Source organism: Pseudopodoces humilis, chromosome 7 (genome assembly GCF_049639895.1).
Source record: "Pseudopodoces humilis isolate 2021_Gansu_Grassland_sample_001 chromosome 7, ASM4963989v1, whole genome shotgun sequence".
Classification (NCBI taxonomy): domain Eukaryota; kingdom Metazoa; phylum Chordata; class Aves; order Passeriformes; family Paridae; genus Pseudopodoces; species Pseudopodoces humilis.
In genome coordinates, this window is record NC_142206.1 from 52,229,593 (window position 1) to 52,252,052 (window position 22,460).

The window sequence follows — 22,460 nt, forward strand, 5'->3', positions numbered from 1 at the left end:
ATTCTACTCTCTGTAGTTCTATAGTATAAAAAGTACTTTACATCTACCCTTCATTGTACTTTAGGTTCTTATACAGCCTATTCAAATCAAATAAATTCTCAGCACATGCTTATATGTTCTGTGTATTCAATTTATATTAAAAAGTAATTCTTAATATTTTCCAGATATTTTGCTTGGGCAGCAATACACATTGGAGTGAGCTGATACTTAATAAGTTTCTTTGCATCAAATCTAAATTACAGCAACTGAAATCAATGAAGACAGATTTTCAGATTTGCTGTCATAGCTCTGCCACATGCAGTTGGTCTGCTTTCTCTAACTTGATATCTCAGGGCCCTTTGTCTAAGACTGATTGCTTCCAGATGTATGGGATAGTATCAGTGGAGAGAAAGAGAAGGTATACTTCAACACTGGTGTAATTGAAATTGAAATGAAAAATACACTCTGCAAATCGAAGTCAACCCCTTCAATGTATTTATTTATCCCCTCCTCTGTTACATGCTAAATTATTATTTCTTATATTTTTAGTCAAACTCCAGAAAAACAGAGACATCTTGCCTGCACAATTTCTTAGACATAAGACTCTGTGCTGCACTATTCAGGGCAAGATGAAAAAAAACCTTATTCACTGAAGAACACCTGAATTGAATTCAGTGAAGCCATCTGTAAAGTGACACATTCGCCATATTAAAGATCTAATATTCTAAGCACTGCATGCAGTACATCATTACACCATGACAGGGGCTGCTTCCCATGGTTATTAGTGGAAACAGAGTATAACTGTGCCAGACTGCTAGTTCACATTCTCCAGGTCATTCCTGTGCAAATATTACCTGCACACGACATTGTAGCTCTTCATTGACCTGTGAGAAATACATCTGATGATTTTATTTCCTGTATTTCTTCACAGGTTTCTAACAGAAGTGAACACTCTGCCATTATTGGACTTTTTGTGCAAATCAGCAAGCAGCACAAATTTTGAAGAAGCAGATAAAATGAACCATGTTATAGGTCAACAGAGAAGGATACATCCAAGGAGATTTCACTATTCTTCCTGTGTTGTCTGCCCTGCTAATTCATTTCTGCAGAGCTAGCAGTCAAGCCCCATTTGAAAACAGGATATTGGATAAGAAAGTCTGTGTTTATCACAGAGCTCTTCAACTGTTCATTCTATACTTCAATGAAACACTGAGAAAGCTCTGCACTGGAATCGAAAACAATAAACCATGGGACTCCATAGCCAAACATATGTTTCCAAATGTTTCAGAATAATCCTTAAACTCCTACATTTGTATTTAAGGTGACATTCTTACAATTATGAATATATAACACTGCAAATTATAATTAATATTTGGTTTTATCGTACTTCTTATTACATAAACAGTACTTTTTCCAGAAGAAAAACTTTAAAAGGGAAAAAACACATAGAAGAAAATAACATTTCAAAAAGCACATCAAGTGTATAGAATTTTCAGTAACATAATATCAAATTAATTTGGTTGTAGCCAATGGGAACACTAAAACACATAATAACCAATATAATACTAAAACTCCATTTTCTTATGTCCTTAAATTATTAGTTCTGGATACATAGAATCAAGAAATACAGACTTCAAGAGAGGAAAGCAGAAACAGGTACAGGAGACAGATTCACCTCGTGGTACTGACCTATTGAAGAGAATGTGGAACTTAAGTAATTTTTCTTTATTCCCTCAGCATTACAGGTTTATTTTTACACAGCTCAAGAGATAAAGAGCACATTATTTTGGTCACCTATGATGTAGGACCTGTCTTCATATAAACAGATCACAGCCTGTCACAAACACACAGTTCTCTTTTACAGATACTCTAAAGCATTTCCCCCAGGATATCTGGGTATTATTTCTTCCTGACATAACTTTTCATTTCTTTATTTATCTGCAGAATACACATAGCAGAGGCAGAAATTCTGTGACTTCTCTTTATTTTACATGGACAATGCTCAACTTTCAGAGAAGAACTAGAGGAAAACAACAAGTCAATCTTCATTGGCAATTCAAACACTGCCAACAAAATCACAGGTTGGTGCTTTCTGTCATTGGCCAGTCTGCAATATAAACCTTTAACTGAATATTTTGGGACTGGACGCATCCAGTTAATTCATGAAACATAGTGTTATGCTGTGACATACAATATTTTGTCACTAGCATTGTGAACTGGAATTAAGTCAGAAGCAAGAGGATCCATAAGTCAATGTAAGACCTTTCAAGCATTGTAACATCTGAATTCTTTGCATGGTGTTTTATAATAACAGCATTCATTGCATAGTTACATCTGACCCTCAGTGGTGCACTACTTAGAGTACTAATAGTTCTTCTTGACACGTTAAAAATAGTTGTCGCCTCATTCAAGAGAATTGTTTCTTGACTAGTTATTGTTCTATGGTTCTAGAATTATGTTGTAACAAATTTGAAGTTTTCATATTGCAGTTTACCACTGCTGTTTATATGATTATAGCAAACACTGCTCAAGAGCATTGTGGAACAAAGGCAACAAGACAATGACTTCTCTCTGTGCACATGAGTTGTCCAAATCAAGTATTTCCTTTGGTCCAAGTACAGACCTCAGAGGGAAAAAAAAAAGGCACTGCAAAACTTTTGTAATATAAATTGAAGGCTGGAGAAAAGAATACTTATTTTTATGTTCTTATTTTTGCTTTTGTTTTTTAAGGACAATTCACATGGAAATTAAGAAATCATTTACCTTGAATTCTTTGTACAGAAAAGCAACTTGGCGCAGTAGGAACAAATACACTTTTGAATTAAAAAATTAGTTTATAAAAAACAAGTAAGTTATATGAATGATATCATATCAATACCAGCAGAAGTCCTTTAGTAGCCAATGTTTATATTTTATGGAGCATTAAATGGTAACATTTAAAAGGTATAATGCCACCTCCTACAACATGTCTAAGTCTGGCTATGGAGAAGAAAAATGGAAGCAATGTTAAGCCAGGTACGTGGTCCTCTAACTGGACCTGATACACAAGTGAGCTGGCTGTGTGTCAAAGGGTCTTCAAAAGTAAAATCAGAACAGTGGGAACATCAACATGTTCATTCCCATCCACTCTGCTTCCCACTTGTAGTAATTGCTCCATACCAAAAGCTAAAGTTGTGTCTTTAACTGGGTTTTCTCTGTTTCCTACTTTCACTTAGCATTGGATCTATGTGGTGCATGCATGAATGGGAAGCATCAAAACCTCCTTATTCCCAAAATACACGATGAAACATTTAGATAAGATTTCTGCAAAATGTGTCACACAAACCCACAAACCCTAACAACACAAACACACAAAGAAAAAAAAACCCACACCAACCAAAAACCCACAAAAAATATGACATAGGATTTTTAACATAGATAAATTTCTAAACTTCCAGAGCAGGAACATTTTTAGAGGATGAGTGAGAAATAATTCCATTTTTTGTACTATAGATACTCACAGTAAACAAATACACTTTCAGTCTAGACTTCAGCCATTTTAGTAGGTTTTAAAAAATGATGCATTGAAATTGCAGAGTTTGTTCTCTTACACCAAATTTTTCTTTTCCTTATTTTTCCTTAAGTCATATGCTGAATTTTTGAAATTTCAAACCAAAAAAAAAGAAATTAAGAATATTTTATGTGCTTGTGCATAACAATATCTAGAGACACTCTTACCATGAGAGTTAAATTTTAATAGCAGTGTTGAAGAGGAGACTAAAAAGTAGCTGGTGGTCAACCATGTTAAACACCACACCTATAAAAAAGTGACAATAGCAGAATACAGAAGTTCAATAGTCTAGAAAGTCACAAGAAATCAATATATATATATTAATCTTTTTTTTCTGATAGTGACAAAATATATGTAGTGATGCTGGTGGCTGGAGCACATGTTGTCATCCCATTGTATGCAGCATTCAGTTATTTGCTCCTTGTTGTGTTATGTAAATCAAAACTCTGAATTTATGTATAATAACAACCACACCCCATCTCTTCAACACACATAAACCAGCCCCCCACTCCTGTAGCTGGAGCCTTGTGTTAACACATTCTGCCACTAGAGGATAGTGTTGCCATATGACTGCACACGCCTTAAGTACAATGAGTACATAAAATTACTGAAAAGTTCAAGTTGTTTGTTTTGTAAAGCTAGGGAAAAAAAATATGTTTCAATAAATGTTTTTTTTTCCCCTGACAATCCTGAAGTCTCTTTTTTAATAAAAATAAGAAAGAACAAAATCATGTTGCATAATTTTTGATTAGCTTATTTTTAGTGGACTTAATATGTAATGTTAGTAATCTTTAACATGTTATATGTTTTAATAAATGAGAATAATGCACCTCAGGCTGAGTGTGCTACCTGGGAATCTCTTGGAAGGACACAGCCCTGATGCAGGGGTCTGACATAAAGCAGGTAACTGAATTTTTTTGTAGTGGTACTTGTGAGAACTAGAGGTATCAGACTGGAAAACTGACTGAGGACTGTTCTGAGGACTAGGAGCCAGATCAGGCCAAGCTTGGGAATACTCACTTATGCTAGTAGTAGGGAATCAGAAACTCACTCCTCTAATACATTACTTACACCTTCACTTCAGCAAAGCGGAGATAAATCAGCTGCAGTTTTCCATCAAAATGTGCAGATCACACTTAGGAGAAAAACCTGTGCAAGTCTCAGGAATATGCTGTATTAAATAAAAAGCCATAATGAATTGCTGCAATCAGGAATAAGAAAGGAAAGGAAATGATACTGTCTCAGTCATCCCCCACAGTTCTACCTGACACACTACATCTACGAATTTCTCCATGTTCAAGGTAAGAATTCTAATTTCTCTGAAAAAAAAAAATCAAAATCTAACTTCAATCCGGTGATTATATGGAGAGTATTCTTCCATGAAGAGGGCCAGGATACATTTTACATACATGTTTCAGCAGTGGGAATCTACAGTGGAACACAATGAACTCATTTATGGTGACCTTATGATGTTATTTCCCACACTGAGCACCACACTCTTCAGAACCAGAGAGCATTTTTTCTTAATGTTTATTAAATGTTCACAATTTACATTACTAACATGACAATACCCAAGGTAAGGTGTCTATTTAATGAGTTATTTTGTATTGCTTTCATTTTTAGCAATTGGTAATATTTAGAGAAGAAAAACAACAGTACATGTGGCTTAGAAAACACAACCTATGGGAGAGATGAAGAATTTGAGAGCACAGAACTTTAATTCTCCTTATACATTAAAAAGGTAGTTATAAAAAGATGATCATTTATTGCTCAATGCATTCACTAAAAGGAGGACTGGAAGAAGAAGAGAAAATATTAACTGAATACTACATTGAAAACAATTTAAATATATATAGTGATAATTCTGCCAAGCAGTAGACTCACTAAGAAGGCTGTAAAATCTTCTTTACCAAATGTTTTCAGTAAATGTGAGAGTGTTGTCATATATTATTCAGGAGAAAAAAGCTGACAAGAGTAATAGGTTATCATGGATTATCTCTTCAGGAATATTCCACCTTTCCTACATATTTGCAATTCTTGTATGATCCTAAGCTGCTGTGAGACAAAAATCTCTAGTCACTTGCAACCTTAGCAAAATCAATACAAACTGGGAAAATGGTATTGCGTCTGACAGGTCAACTCATGTTATTAGCAATAGTAATATGATATTTTTAGGAAAAGGGATCTGAACAAGGTATATACAAAAGCTATTAAAATTAAGAAAAATCCAACCCCATTCTTGATGGGATTCTTTCAGTTGTAAACACATTCTTAGCACACTTTTTTCTATGCCCTTGTACAAAAACGGCGATGTAAATAATTCCTCTTTTTTTAGCTATCAGTTCATCAACAATATTGAGCAATATCCAATCTTGGAGACTCTACTAACAATTTCTAAAAGTTTTTTCACAGTACTGAAACCAGTGAATAGAAAAAGAAAATAGTAGTTACTAAAAACAAAAGAACCCAAATGCTTCAGCTTTGTCATGCCACAACTGAAGCATTCTTCTTTCAAATAGAGTTATTTAAATTCAGTTAGGAATATAATTTTATTAGGTAGTCTTAATTTTAAATGAAGGAAATTTGAGTAATTTTGAACCCAGCAAACTCCAAAAACATTTAACTGGGATTTTTCCTGTGAACTGCTTCATTATGCATTATATTTCTACAGATAGAAGAACCTAACTATGATTGTTTTCATAAACTTATTTTACTCCCATTTTAGCAAACTTTTGTATTAACATCACAATCAAGCTTTACACTTTACTGTTTGAGATAAATAAAATTCTGTGTGTGATCTCTGCATTCTAAAGAAACCCACTAAATCTATCAGATCTTCTATACTGTGAACTGCTTTATTCAGATTAGAGTTTGGGTTTTTTGGCTATGACTGCTGAAACTGGTTTTAAGTTGCAGTTCTGATTTTCTTAACAATTAATTTCATTTTCCTTGAAACATTTGCAACAGCTATTTAATTTCATACAATGTCAGAACATGGGTCCTGTGTTGCTCAATTAAATCATTATTATTACATAATGCTATTATATCTGCATTAACAGGGTATTTGGCTGTAGGTATAAGTGTTTGGGCTCATTCAGCTTTGCTTTTAAACGTACATGATTAAGCAACTGTGAGTAGATAACTGCTGGCAAATGATCTTTACCAAAATGGCCAAGAGCTTTCATAAAAAAGACATCCAAATACATTGTCAACAGAGATACTAAACTCTGATGTACAAAGCATTTTAATCAGCATTAAGTCAGTTTTTTGGGCAAGGAGACCTGAAACTGAATTTCAGGTTCTGGACCGTGACCATTCACACATTACCCAGGGACATCAGTATAATTATTCTTGAAATTTAATCAGCAAGTCACAGAGATATTAAGAAATTATTTTCTCTCATATTTCCCCTTTCAGTCTCTTGGCTTTTGGGATATGGCTATGAAACATTTTCCAATTGCCAGTGACTCTGGAGGACCTGGATTTTTAATGTCAGAGTTGTAGCTGGCTTTTGTAATTTACACAATTCAGACACTTTTTGCATAATCTAAATAATAAAAACAAGAATGTTTCATATCCCACCTTAATACCCATCTCATCTTTAATGTAAGAGCTATATCTGAAGCTGAGTTTGACTTCAGGAACTTACTCATACCACTGAGTCAAACAAGGCCGTGAACCATACCCTGCTGAATGAGCTACTTATAGTGGTCAAAGTTGTGCAGCAGATGTTGCAATACTAGCAAACATGAAACAACATTTGTCCCACTTGAACAATAACAATAAATATGACTACAAAAAAAATCCCCATCTAAACCAGTTTAAGGCCCCTCTGTACCTATTTATCTACATAACCTCTTATACTTTCTTACAGGAGGATGAATACCAGGAACAAAAAATGCCTTCATGCTGGTCCTTTTCCTGAAGGTCAAAACCAAAATGAGCCATCAGACCAGCAAGGAGACCAGTCTGCAGCAAATCCTTAGAGATGCTGTAATTCATGCTGTCAGTTACCTACCAGGTACTGGTTGTCATAGCTATATCTCCTCTGTATACTGTGTACAGTGTACTGCAGTAATACAATCTTGAAGCCACAAAGGCATAAAACCTACAGAGATCTGTAGCAGAGGTAAACAGCCAAGCCTTTGGTGGTTTTGGCCAGTCATAATACCTGATATTAAAATTAATTTTAAAAAAACAATAGGCTAATTATCTTGTAGATGTCTTGGATCAAGGATGAAACCTGCATGCCGTTTTCTCCCAGACACATAATTATTTTCCAAGTCTGTACAAACCACTCTTTGTAAGGAAAAAAAAGATCAATACTTAGAAAAAAACAACACTTCCAGAGACATAAAAACTTAACAGCTAGTACAATCTTCTTTTGGCTGCAGGCTTTTCATCTGACAGAAGTTCAGATCATATTGTTCAGCATTTTAAAAATTAAACTCCTCCAAATGATAAAACTGTAAATTATGGGTTTGAATGGCTTAAGTTCTAATGCAATTATTGCATTGCCTGGTGAAACTGTTAATTAAAAATGTTAAAACACTGATCAAAACAAACAAAATTCTCTAGATATTTCTGGTTATTTTTCTAGCACTGACTTGAAGAGAGCTGCACCAATCCATGTCAGCACTCAACTTAAGTCCAAAGCATTGCATTACTTGTTTCATAGCATTAAGTGATTTATATTATTACGTACCAGTTGTTTTAGTTATAACAAACTGTTATACAAGTTACTCTTCTTTGTTCACACTCCCTCTTTTGGAAAACTATTTTGAAACAGCGATAAAACTTATTAATGTAGTAGAGATTCTTATGCAAACAGTAAGCAAACTCATAGATCAATTCTAATTTCATTCTTATGCTTTAATTCCTTTTATCCCCTAAAACAGAAAATACAAAATAACTTGCCAGGGCTACTAAGAAGATGCTGGAACTCAGAACCTAAATAATGATTATATATAGCTCATGCTGGAAGAATTAATAGCAACATCAAAGCTAGAGCACAATCCACAAATACATTATTAATGATGTTTTCTTCTCCAATCAGCAGATGGCCACTGAACAGCTCAAGTGACTGGTAATAGGATACACAGCTTTTCATCTCCAAGTATCTGCATCAGGTCTGTCTCAAGTGGGTTGTAACTGAAAGGTATTATTTGACAGGCATTCAATAGCAAAAATGTAACAGCCAGTCTCAGTCTAGAGACTGTGCTTTTCCTGTGCAATCTGGTTAACAAAGCTGCCATGTTATTTTCAAACTCAGGGTTGAGTAGGCCAGGAGACTTGATTATCCTTTTAGGTTAAAAGGGTCAGCCCATGAAAACAATTTTGAAACCCAGGTGCAAGTGGGACAATGGACACAGTGGTCAGTTTCCATTAGTGTCCACCAGGTGCTTTTTTCAATTACTAGATTAGCTTTTAAACACACAAACATAAAAAAGACAACAAGAAAAAAAAACTTAAATGAATGGGGAAAAAATAGTGTAATGAGATAGACTATTGCTTTCACAAAAGTTTGCATGAAGGACGTGATGTGTTCTTCTTCTGCACACTCAAGGCACAAAATTTTTTTGTATGGATACAAACATACAGTATGAATATAAAACATCTGTACTGTCAAAAAAAGAATTAATAAATTGATAAAATCAATTGTAATTGTGATTGTAACTCCCTTCTGCAGGAAGCCCAGCATCTGCTGTTCTCAACAAAACTTACCATGTTCAGTGGTCTCCATGAGCTTTGAATATTAGAGGTTTTATATGTTTACTGAACAGAACCACACTTACATTTGCAGGGAATGCAATTGAAATTCAGGGGACTTCAATACAGACTCAAAGGCTACCTTTACCACCTCAAATCTGATACAAAAAATAGTCATAATGCAGAAACCTCCTTTTTGTGATAAGTAAATTACCATCAGGGTATATTTGGAGTAAGCCTAGCAATAGACGTCTCAAACATAATTAATCAGCCAATCTCAAACACAAGGTCAGTACCATATGATAGGTTTTTTTGAGAATATTTCTGAAAACGTATCAGGAATGAAAGAGAATTTTACATGTAAAAGTGCTGCAGACATCTAGCAATAGGTGATAGAGTTGTTGAGTCAGAATTCTAAAAAATACAACTTTGTTACCTCCTTGACATCCATGGACATTATCTTCATGGTTTATCTTCTTCAATATCAGTACAGAATATGAAGACAGATGCTAAAGACTGCTCTCCAACAGGATTAAATCCCTTACGTTAAAGGTGGCTGAACATACAATTTAAATCTGTATCTCTGTATACCTATAAAAACCTATTATAGTCATATCTCAATAAAACAATTGAAATTCAGTTTGTATTTAAAGTTACTTGTTATCACTGTTATTAGAATCACAGTCCAGATTGTCTCCTTCCTTATTCTAGGCACTGTAGAGACAAATTGCCATAAAGATAGACAAGAGAGATATGAGAAAGAAAAAGAAACACTGAGGTTAACTTGCCAAAATCGCACTGCAAATTAATGGTCAAATTAAGAATAGAATCCAGATCATTAAAACCCCAGTCTGTTGCTGAGCTCACAGAGTATTCCCTCAGGCTTTTTCCAAGACATTTTTATTAGCCATCAGTGTTTACTGGCACTAATTAATCTTAGACCACAAAAAGACCTTTTAAACAAAGCATCTGAATTTACCATCTATCAAAATTCCACTTCCTCTGTAATATTTACAAAATAATCAAACAATTGACTAGGAGGCTCCTGAATGTTCATGTTGCACCAAATGTATTCAAAGTTCACTCAAGCCTACACGAGCCTCTCAGGCCAGCTGATGTCTTACCATCACCTGCAGCCAACAGCATGCAGAGGAATGCAAGGAGCAGCATCAGGTGATGAACTTTATCCTTAAGGCCAAGCAATGCTGACCTAGACACAGCTGAGAAGCCTGGAAAAGTATCATCAGAGCTTGAACACTCATGGCAGTGACTAGTGAGTCTTTGCACCCCTTAACATATGTCTACTTAATAAATTATACTATTTAGTTGCTCAGCTTATGATCACTTTCCCCTCATTCTGGTTTCCAGGCCACAACTTATGCATATAGCTAATTTAGCATTTAATTGAATAATACTATATATGATGCATACTGCTTGGGAAGTATATAGCAAAACCAGATTTTTCTGTGAAAAGGACATTTCCCTTACATTTCAATTACAGTGCTATAATGCTTCAGCCTTGAATTTAAATCCCTGGTTGGTTCCATAACACAAGTAAATTTTAAAAAAAATCTTTAAAGATTAGACATTAGTTCATCTAGTTTCTGACACTCTAGATAAATATTAAAGTGCCTTGACATATTTAGCAGAAATAAAATTCAAATCCAAGTTGGTGCAGTCAGAAAAACATCTAATTAACTTGGCATGATGAGTAGGATTTTTATATAAATGTATGTAAAGAAACCTTTATTTATGTATCTTACATACCTTATCTTGTTTCTGTACACAATTTATTTACCTTATTACCATTATCCTCTTTACATATATGAAAGAAGTTTTAAATGTAAAGTGCCCTGGGAATTATGAACACGCACTTACCAATCTTCTTCTTTTCTCTGCTAACAACAGGGATTTTTAATTTCAATTTATATTAAAAAGCAGATAACTTTAATTCAAATGCCTGCTAATTCTTTCTTTGAAAAAAATAAAAATGGAGTACATAAAGAAATCTGGGCATTCAGCCTATAAATTAGATAACACAAGACAGGCAAAGGGCTGTCCATAAAACTACCTTGGTAGCCCCAGGGAAAGGAAGAGAAGAACAGCTTTCACAATTGGTTCTTTAATCATCTTGTTACATGATTATGGAATACTTCTCTGAACAGCCAAGAAATGTATGAACCAAGAGTCTTCAGATAAAGTCGAAAATAAATATGTGAGAATAGCAAAAAAAGCAAAAGCAGAGAACATACAGCATGCTGGAGATGGGAGCTGGTCTGGGAAATTAAACTCTCAGAGAAGAGTTGTGATCAGCTGTGCTGACATCAATACATGCCATTTTCGCAGCAATAAACTGTGGACAGAAAAAAAAGGAGCATTAAGTTAAAAAAACCATGAACCTCTGTGAAGGTAATGCATAAAATATAAAGATTACGTGTCATGGTTCTGTGGAATGCATGCAGACAATAAATCTGTGTCAAAGGCCTTGTTTTATGACTTCTTAGTAATTGTCTACCCAATACTTCTAATCAACTTCCTGATGTTCAAAAGAAGTTCTAACATAGCTAAGAACTGGTGATAAAATGTAAATACAACTCATATCTATGCAAAATTTCTGAAATAAATACTGAACATAAGATGCAAACAAATTTAATGTTGGGGCAAAGTCTGTACAGGAATACCAGATAGTCAGTACACAGCATGATATAAATACAGATGGAAGAGAAATCTGCACTTAAGTTGGTCTAACATTTCCTATTGTAAGTTTCTGGTTTGAAATGCTTATAAGCTTTGCCAATGTTTAATTGCTTTGTCTAAATTCTTTCAGAGTATCTGATTTGCTTAAACCTTCAGTAAAAATGTGACTAAGCAAAAACATCCTGGTTTGATGAAGCTGATTAATTCTTAATAACTCTTATATTGAAAAACTGAATTTAGAATTATGAATTCCTCAGTACAAACAGACTGGACTAGAGCTCCTGGACTGATCTAGCTGGAGGGCTACAAAGGTGAGTAAGGGACTGGAGTGTCTCTCTTATGAGGAAAGGGCTGAGGTAGCTGGGCCTGTTCAACCTCAGGAAAAGCCAACTGAGAGGGGACCCCATAAATGCCTACAAGTATCTGAAGGGAGGGTGGCAAGAGAATGGATCCAGGCTCTTCTTGGTGGTGCCGAGCAACAGGACAAGAAGCAACAAGCAGAAACTGATGACCAGCAAGTTCCACCTGAACATGAGGAAGAAATTCTTTACTGTGCACTGACCATGCATTGGAACAGATTGTCCAGAGAAGCTGTGTAGTTTCTCTCTCTCAAAAACAATCTGGATGCAGCTCTGTGCAATGTGCTCCATGACAACCCTGCTTGAGCAGGGAGGTTGGACAAGATGACCTGCTGTGATCCCTTACAACCCAACTCATTCTATGAGAATGAGTCTCATTCTGAGATTCAGGACTTTTACCAGCCAGTAGAATCTACAGCTGAATCAGAAGCCAAGGCTTCCATCACAACACAGAAGGAGATTATGAATGCACCTGCGCTATCAGTTTGAATTACTGTCTGTTTTGTTCCAAGGTCCTCTTCATTAGCATTCACTCTAAATGTGCACGTTTGATTATTCCTGGAATACTCTCTGAATCAAAATAACAAGGCTTGCTCTTAGAAAAATTCTATAAGCCATACAGTGACGAGATAGCTCTAGGAAACGGTTTGAGAAAAAAATATCTCTATTCTTGGTCCAATCCTCCAACATCATCCTTGCAAGCCTTTGCCTGGCATGACCCTGTAACATGTCTCTCTGACAACATGGCATAGGAGGAGATAAGTGGTGTGCTGCAAGCATTTCTCCTTTTATCTTGGGCAAACAAAAAAAGTCTTGCTATTAAAGAACCTTTCAAAATTGTTCAGATGTCTCATATGCAAAGGTAGACTTCAAAGTGCATCGAGGGACTCGGTCTGGCAGAGGCTTCTAGACTATCACAGTTTTTGAAGACAGGGAACCCTGCAGGATTTACCCTGACTACCAAACCAGACCTGGTTGAGGCTGCTTCATGCCAAGGAGTTTCAGTGTAGATCCAGGCAATGATACTTAAACCCAAATTTCATCCTTCTTAGAGTACACAGTAAGAACTGGCCTGATCCCAGTATGTGAGCACAGCAGAGGAGTGATGCCTGTGCAATGCATGCAGAGAGGCTCTGGAAGGCCTGCAGAGCTCTGTAAGATCCCTGCAGAGCCTGCTCGGTGAAGCAGCAGGCAGCCTGCCCTAGGAGGAGCAAGACAAAAGCTCTGCTGGTGGAAGCTACTCCCCACAATCAGACAAGGAAGTACGGATTGCTCCCGAAAATCAAAAATCCAGCATACGCATCATCTCAGATGAACACTTCTGAGCATATGCAGACAGAGACCCTCATGAGTCCACAAATTCATGGTACTTGCAGGGTTAAGTCCTGAGAATGCCTTTTCCGTGTGTCTTTCAACTCTTCCCACACTGAGATAAAAATATACAGCTATATTAGCTATGACAAACCCTAAAAACAGCAGAAAAAAAGGTATGAAGTGTTGAAGGAGAAAATCTTGTATGACATCAACAGGAGGTACAATTAATTGGTTCTCTTCGTTCATTCTATAAATACCAACTTAAATATGATAAAAATGAAAATGTAGGAGTTTTAGCTGCAGTCACCTTTATGTTACTAGTCTCACTCATCTGATACAAAATTAATCTTTCCTTTGATATAGTGTAGGAAGAAGGAATGCTAGTACATGTATGGGAACATTGTACTTAATGCAGCAAAAAACCTGGAATGAACAAAGACTGCTAAAAATTGCACCAAAACACAACATAAAAATACAATCTGGACATGAAAAAGAGATGAACTATCAAAAATAAATATGTCTCTTCTACCTCCTAAATGCTAGGCACAAACAATAAATTTTAAACAGATTATTATATTATATTTTCAAGTAACTCTTAACTCATTATAAAGACAAAAAACAAACTCACAGAAATAGTGGAAATGTGAAAGCAGACATCCTAATTTATAAATGTCACAGAGTTGCATCTCTTTGAGGTTTTTTTCCTGAAAAGATTCAACTCCATGACATACAGCAAAGTCTTCCTTTTAACATCTTTTTATTTGCTTCACTGAGGCAGAACATCAAGCAATTTGTACAAAGTGTTTTAATGTTACTATTTCTGTAATTCTCATCTCTCTGGAATTTGGGTATCGGCACACAAATTCAGGCACTTCTCATAGGAATTAGCATTCTGGATAAGACAAATGGTTCATCCGGCTTAATAGCCTGTGTTTTACTTTGATCATCATCCGAATTCCCCCATGTAGGTCATCTTAATACTTAATAACCACTGTGGTACACACAAGCAGATAACATTTTTTTTAACTATCATTAGATATTTTTGTGATATATTTGTCCAGAATATTTCTGAATCTCTGTATAGATGCCTGTCATGGTTTAACCCCAGTAGGCAGCTCAGTATCACACAGCTGCTTGCCCACTTACCCCCAATGGAATATAGGTGAGAATGAAAAGGGGAAAAATAGGAAACTTCATAGGTTGAGAAAAAGACAATTTAATAATAATGAAAAGAAAATACACAAAGAAGAAAATATGAAAAAAAAAACAAAACAAAAAAAATTGCTCACCAGCAGCCAACAGATGCTCAGCTAGTCCCCAGGTAGTGCCAGCCCCAGGCAACCTCCACACACCCCCGTCCAGTTTTACTGCTGAGCAAGATATCACACAGTATGGAATATCCCTTGTGTCAGTTGGGGTCACTGTCATCGTTATGTCCCCCCCAGCCTCCGGTGTACTCCCAGTCTCCTCATTGGTGGGGCAGGGTGAGAAGGAGAAAAGGTCTTGAGGTTGTATAATCACTGCTCAGCAATAACAAAAACATCCTTATGTTCTTAGTACTGTTTTCATCACAAATCCAAAGCACATCTAGCCCCACAGAATCTACTAAGAAGAAATGTAGCTCTATCCCAGTTAAAAGCAGTACAACGCCTTAGTAACCTTCTGCATGAGTTGTCCATTCTCATTATTTATGTTTTTCAAGCTCATTTTAAAATTAAGTTGGCCCAAACAGAAATCCAGAATCCTCCATGTGTTAATTAATATGGACAATGGCTACTGACAAGATCTAATACCAGGCCTGTTTCCAGCCATATGTGATATTTCCAAGTGGTCCAGAAGCTCTATTAAAATTTTGGCCTGGGCACCCAAACCTGGCCCACTTTGTCAGAGCTGTATTTGCTTCCAGCCATGTCTCCTTCCCACATGATTTATTAATTGAACTTCCAAGGTGGACCTCAGGCTTACATTGCAGGTGCACCATTTTTGCTGGCCCTGGTCTCCTGGATGAGCCCTATAAACAATCTTCTGTCCAGCCTTGCCTCCAATCTAGATCTCCAATCTCTTCCACAGGAAGTCTTATCTTCATTCTGGCCTTTGGCTCTTTCTCCTGTCACTTTTGAGTGGATTTTTAGGGTGGATGCCCGAATTCTTGCCTTGCCTTGTCTCAGACTGGTACTGTCACCATCCTGACCCCACTGGGTCAATGCCCTGGTCAATGCCTTTGCTTTAGCCATGCTTTGCTCCCAGCTCTTTCTCATGGAGCATCTTCTGCTGCTCCCCAATACAAGACAAGCAAGCTGACTACTGATTTTGCCAATAGGCCTCTGGGAGCTTACTGAAAAGAATGTTAACATGAGTTTCACAACTTATCTGAAGGAAAGAGAGCTCTGATTTTTTTTTTAAAGGGAAAAATCTCCTAGCAAACGTTTTCTATAATGTTATAATTGCCTGAATAACTAATAATATTCATTACATTCAAATGAAGCCCTATTTATTTTTTTTTAAACTTAGAGGCAAGGAAGAGAGTAAAAAGGATCTAGAACAGACAAAACTTAGAGAAATCTGTATTTCAATGTAATAGTTCCACAGTGAGTGAAAATTCTTTAAGATTCAGATAGCATAATTAATCATACATGAACATTTTTTTTCATTTTTTACTAGTCCAAACTTTACAAAAATACAGAGTATTATTACAGCTAGAAGGCATCCAATATGATACTACTACACATATATATGTTTAACTATGGCTCTGAACACACATCTCTGGTTCTGTGTTAAGTGATGCCAATAATTGCCATTTGTAATTATGTGGTCACATGTAGGGCTAAAATATCATGTCGTTTACTTTCATGAAGTTCCAAATTTGACCTGTTACTAATTACCTCAAAAGAGTCTGACTTTTATATGGCTGTGAATAAATTGTTTTGTAGCCTTTACAATACTGCAGATTATGACAGCAGGCCATCCGACACTAACGGATTTTAAAATAATTGAGGAGAATTAAAGCCTTACAATTTATATTGAGAACAGCATAAGAATTATTTAATGTGATTCAGCATAAGCAGAATGAATCCATGCTTGTAAAGAAAGTCCCTGAAAGATTTCTAAGCTTTTTTGTGAAGTTGAGTATACTGGTTTTGCAGCTTTTGACGTTAGATTGCATAGAAGCAGAATCTATTGCAGGTGCTGATTAAGTAGTTTGCTCCCTCAGTTAGTTCCTTGAGACATAATCTGCCAGTTCCACTCTTCTTGCCAGGAAAGTTACCTTAAGTAGTATTTTGGCTCATGAAAGCACAAGAAAAAAATCTGTTTCTATTTCAACCCATCTATTCCAGCCTCTTTACAGCAATTGGTCCTTCAGGTTTCAGTTCTCTGTATCTGACACAGTGTGCCAGACAACAAAAGTCTGTCAATGAAGAGATGTTTTGAGAAACAGCCTGACAATGTTTGACAATTATGTATAATGATGGCAGTTCACTGGCTGCTAAAACCTTGTCCACAAGTGCTATTGCATAGTTTCAGCTGAACCAAATTAACAGCTTCCTAGCAAAAGGTCTCATTGTCTCCTGTCACCAGTGCTCAGTTTTCTGCCATTTTAACAAGCTGAACTGGCACACCACCCAATTAAACCAGAGACAGTGCATGGGAAGCAATAAAGTCATACAAGTGGGGATGGAAGATGTTACCCCTGTCACAGTGACAGTGATCCATTCAGTAAACTCAGGCCAGAGCATGACTGCTCAACCACTGTAAAGGGATTAAAAAACAAGCAACAAAAACATGAAAAGCAATCAACCAGACGAGAATATTCAATACAGCTGGAAAGGACTAACTGTGTAAATATTCCCCTTTCATTGGCACACAGGACACTTGGCCCAGTTTCAAGCTATTAAATATTATCCAGGTGTTTTACACAATACTTGACATTGTTTGGTGACTTAACTTTTGCAAATTTAGAGAATTTGATCAGTACTGTAAAAAATGCATATTAGAAACTATGCTACATGCACTAGGTTTTGATGTTTTAATTAGTGATAACCTAATCAGTGTGACTATGTTCTGGTTTTTGAAAACACCTAGTTTGCATAAAATGTTCAGAAGTTAATGCAAATATTAATATAGTCATATTCACACACAAATTACATCACCTTATTTACATAGTTATTCCTATTTCATAGCAGAATAATTAGGCCCACAGAGCCATACTGTTGTAGTAAAAGTAAGATTTCATCACTTAAGTCACTTATCTTAGTCTCATGTTTTATGAAGACACTAGAGCATACAGATGGAACTATTTTTCTCGTAAACCTTCTCCACCCACTGATTATTTCATATAATAGAGCAGGCCTTGAAAAACACAATTGCTTTCTGATACTGGTGAATTAGACTCTGCAGCAAAGTGAGGTGAGGGGGAGTCAAGTTTTCACAAGAGTTTCTACATCTGTGGTCACAAAGAAAACCTCATAAATGTTAACTGAGTCAGTACCAACTTTTGAACCTGCATTCAGTTCAATGTACTGATTCAAGGTTTCCCAACTAACTGCAAAATAAGGACAGACAATTTTTGCTACTCCTATTCAGAAGTACTTGGGTAAGAACGATACTGACAGAGTTTTTCCATTATTTAGAAAAACTATGAGCACTAGCAGCACAAAAGAGGCCAAGAGCCAATGAGAAACTCATTAAGCTGCTTAAACTGATCTAAATCTAGGCTGTTGAGGTCACATCCCGCCCCCACCACATATTTCCACCCCCTTCCTTCAGCCAATGCTGGTGTTTACAGAAGCAGGTGGTAGTGTGCCAGTTCAAGGCAAAAAAAAAACAAAACCAAACAACAAACTCCAAGCCAAAACTAAACCAACACACCAACACATAATTTTGTGAGGACAGTTTTCAACCTGATCAATCCTACAAAGAGGTTTAAGCTTCACAGTACCAGCATCAGTGCAGGGGAGGGAGAGAGCAGCTGGGAATTAAGAGTAGTTTAAGCTTCTACAAAATTGTAACCTAACTAAGAAATGGAAGCTCTTGCGTTTATCCTTAGCTATACAAACCCTTTCACACACTGATCAAACTCCAGACTACAAACGGAGGTAGATTTTTTTCCTTTGCTGTCTCTTAGTACTTCAAAAATCCATATTATTCTGTTGGTCAGAAATGTCATTTACCAGTAGCAATTCATTCATGACTCACTCTTAGCAGAGGCACAACGGTGATAACTGCACCTCATTTCTTAACTCTCAAACCAGAGAGGATGAGAGAGAGGATAAGAGGCAGGATAATATGTTTCCTAGCACTTAGGAAACAGGAACGAGGACTGAAGTAAGAGGAAGCAGCTCTCCACAGTCAGTAAATTTCTTTGCAGTGCCTGGAGAAGGGAAAGTTTCTTTGTCTTTTTCTCCAGAGCAAAAGCAGTGTTGGAATATAATGAATACAAGCTGATACAAGTATCTAACATTAGATACTATACCATCAGACACAACTGTTTACTAGAATTCCATATCCCAAAAATGACAGCATATGTGCTTGCTCATGCTGGATTTGATACTCACAGGCTGGGTAAGGAATGAGACCAATTTCACTTTTACACTGTAAGTAGTAATTAATTAAGTTGCAATTTTCCCATCCTTTAGCAGTACAACACAGTTAGAACTTAACAAGTATGTCCAATCTAAACGTAAAACATTTTACGTCTTGATGCTATTATGAGTGCTCATGACCTCTGCACTTTTCTCCTCAGTTAACAGTAATTTGTGGCTTAATCTGACCATGGGAGAAATGCAGTTTGCAAATTTTCCAGACTGAGTACTTGCACATTTCTTCTTTTGTCTAAGATTGTCCTAAATTTTGTATTCCGGTTTTGGAAGATTAAAAAGTGATTTGTTTGCTAAAAAATTACCTCTGGTACAGGTGGGCATCATGAACACTTGCACAACTGAACTTCAGGCTTTTAAAAGCAATCAAGATATCGTTTCAAAACCAGGCTGCAACTTCGCAACGCTCACCTTCCTCATCCACATACTGCAAGCGCACATTGAAGTCCTCAAAATGACGATGGACACACTGGATTTGTACAAGAGGGCCAGCGAACTTCAGGTATGCCCTATATTATCTTTTTTTTTTTTCCCCTTAACGTTTCCGCTCCCCGGTGACGAGCGCCCGGACGCCCACGGCGGAGCCCGTGCCCCTCGCCCAAGAGCGGCTGAGGGAGCGGCTGCAGGGACCCCTCGCTTCCCACGGGCTGCCACCGCCTGAGAAAGAGCCTGCCGGAGGCTTAGGGCCCTGAGGACACCTCAGTGCGTCTCGCTGCCCCGCTCAGCCTGCGGGAACACCCCGAGGCGTGGCCGGAGCCCAGGCGGAGCGCAGGAGCCGTCTTGGGAGCCCCGGACCCTTCAGGAGAGCGCAGGAGCCGCCGGGGGGCGGGGTCGCCGCCAGCCCCGCCCCCTGGTGACGCGCCGCGAGCTGCGGCCCACGTGACGCGCGCAGCCAATGGGCGGGCAGGGTCTGCTCCCCGCGGGCGGGGGAGGAAGGGGGACGCCGAGGCCGCCGCGGGGCGGGGGAGCGGCAGCGCGGGGCGGGCGCGGCGCGGAGCTAAGCGGGGCCGGCGGGGGCTGCGCCTCCGCGGCCATGCCGAATAAAAACAAGAAGGAGAAAGTGAGTTGTGGGGATCGGGAGAGGCCGAGCTGCGCGGAGAGGCTATGGGGTGCAGGCCCCGCGGGGAGGAGGGGCCTGGGGTGGGGGGCGGCAGCGGCGAGCGGCGCCCGTTCCCCAATGCTGAGAGAGCCGCGCGAGGGGCAGCCCCGGGTGAGGGGTAGCTCCCTCTTCCGCTGCTGTGTGCCGGCCTCCGCCTCCCCCCGGGTGCAGGGGAGGGGGCAGCTCCCGGCGGGGCCTAGTCTGGGGGTGCCGAGGCGGGGTCCTGGTACCGTCTCGCCGGCGGCCGGCGGAGGGAGGGAGTCGATGGAGGGCGGCCGTGGGTTTGGCGTGCGGGGGAGTGCTGCAGGGAGGGGATGAGAAACGTGTCCTCAGCCGGGGCTGGCTGAGGCGGAGCGGGGAGCGGAGGGTGTCTCGTTCGGGGCTGGCCCGGGGGCGTTGGGGAGGGGGGAGGGATTATTTCCACGGCAAGATGAGGGGTCTGTCCCCACGGCTGCTTGCCCGGGCCCCGTCCTGGAAAGTTTCGCTGCTGCGTAGCTCTGGCTGTAGTGGGAGTTGCGCTTGGGGGATCTCCATAAGTATTCAAGGAGCACTAATCGCCCCTCGGAGTCTTTCAGCTCCTTCCCCTGACAGTAGAATGAACCTGGCTTTGGCCCCGCTTTGCCTCAGGCTCCAGGGAGTGATTTGTCTGGCGGCTACGAAAGGGGCTTGCACAAGTTACGATCGCAGAAAACTTGTAAATCCGGCAGGAAGTTAGCTGGATTGCGCTTTATTTTGTGTGATAGGCAATTAGCCATGAGTGGAAGTCAGAAACAGTGAAGTGTGCTGTCTGCCTCAGGCTGCTGCCCCTCTCGACCACTTTTGTTTGGCTTTTAGTTTGTCAACGTCATTTTAAAATTAGATGTAGGGAGGTTGAGTGTTGTGGTTTGTGGGGGTTGTTTGCTTTAACATTTTCCCAATATCCTTGGCACTTTCCATGTTGAAAACATTGAAACTTTTCACTTTTCTCAGAGTACCAAATCTCAAAAAGGGGTAAAGGATTCAAGGTAAGTACAATGCTGTGAGGCAGAAAATTGAGTTGTGGGCCCACTTCTAACACTAGACTTTCTAGCCCTTAGAACAGACAAAATAATAAAGTATAAAAGGTGTACTATACTGATGCTGGTTTCAAAGCTAAAGGAAATATAAATGTTTCTGAACCAAAAAATCAAACACAGCAAGGTAGTAGAACTAAGTAATTTCTTAGAATCACTTAGGTTCGAATCACTTGCATTTTTTATCCCTGCCTGTTTACCTGTGTGAAAGCATATCTTTATAGGTGAATTTTGAGGCATAAATAAAATTACAGAGTCTTTCTTCAGATACCAAATATTTAAAGTGCCTTTGTAGAGACTTATAGTTCAATATTATCATCTTCCACTTAAAGAGTATCATTTTTATTCTGCCAATTTTATTGCTTTCAGCGAGTGTCTAAAAAAGCCTGATTCCTTGACTTGCAAATCTATCTAGATCTCCTTTTTTTAAAAAAAAACCCTGAAACTGCAAACTTTTTTTTAAGGAACCTGCAAAATCAGTCAAGAGTGGAAAAAGTGGCAAAGATGGACAAGATAACCAAGAACATGAGGTAAATATTACTAAAAGACATAGTATTTTTCACACTTACTTGTAGTTACTTCTAAAATGTGTTTTAAGTTTTTCTGCATTGTAATTTTAACATGACAGGTAGTTTTGAGGGAAAATCATTGTGGAACTACTGCCCTGGTATTTGCAAGATAAGAGACAAAGCTTTTAAGGAAGTCAGTTTTATTTAGAGTAAATAAATATTTGCTTGCTGCAGTCTTAAATACTCGTCTGTTTTCTTTTTTGGTTATGAGAAGTACATCTGTCTTATTTTCTGGTCTTACTGTGAGTTTTTGAGCTTCTCTTCTGTCGTTTTTAGAATCCTCTGTAATTCCCAAAGGTCTCTTCTCTCAAACTGTCGATGCTGGCATGTCAGTTAAGTGTCAGTAGCCCGGTTTATTGTCAGGAGACCTTAGGCTTAATCAAAGGCTGCCAGCTGTTCTGTTGTGTGGTTCCTTTTTATAATTATACAACGAACTATACCATTTTTTACTAATTATTCTGTTGATTTATTTAATTTTGCATTTCTCTCTGTTTTGCCCACCAGCAAGGCACAGCAACTTGAAAAGGGACGATTAAAT

The 22,460-nt window shown here is 38.2% G+C and overlaps 1 protein-coding gene and 1 long non-coding RNA gene across 3 annotated transcripts in view; one reads left to right on the top strand and one right to left on the bottom strand.

Moving 5' to 3' along the window:
- Positions 1–3,677: 3,677 nt before the first annotated feature.
- On the bottom strand, positions 3,678–19,957 carry LOC106628061 (uncharacterized). Its single transcript, XR_001331284.2, has 5 exons — positions 19,614–19,957; positions 11,491–11,591; positions 10,363–10,467; positions 4,601–4,700; positions 3,678–3,775 (listed from the first exon to the last, which is right to left on the bottom strand). It is a non-coding gene; the product is annotated as an uncharacterized LOC106628061 (long non-coding RNA).
- Positions 19,958–20,139: 182 nt separating this feature from the next.
- PPP2R5C (protein phosphatase 2 regulatory subunit B'gamma) overlaps positions 20,140–22,460 on the top strand; it is a 78,771-nt gene continuing 76,450 nt past the window's right edge. The window contains exons 1-2 of one of the 2 annotated variants that reach the window (XM_005520126.3): positions 20,140–20,262; positions 21,818–21,883. In XM_005520126.3, coding sequence (XP_005520183.2) covers positions 20,236–20,262; positions 21,818–21,883 — 93 coding nt within the window. In that variant the 5' untranslated portion in view covers positions 20,140–20,235. Of the gene's footprint in view, positions 20,263–21,286; positions 21,306–21,817; positions 21,884–22,460 lie in introns of those variants that run through there. The other variant, XM_088057464.1, reaches the window with a different exon arrangement.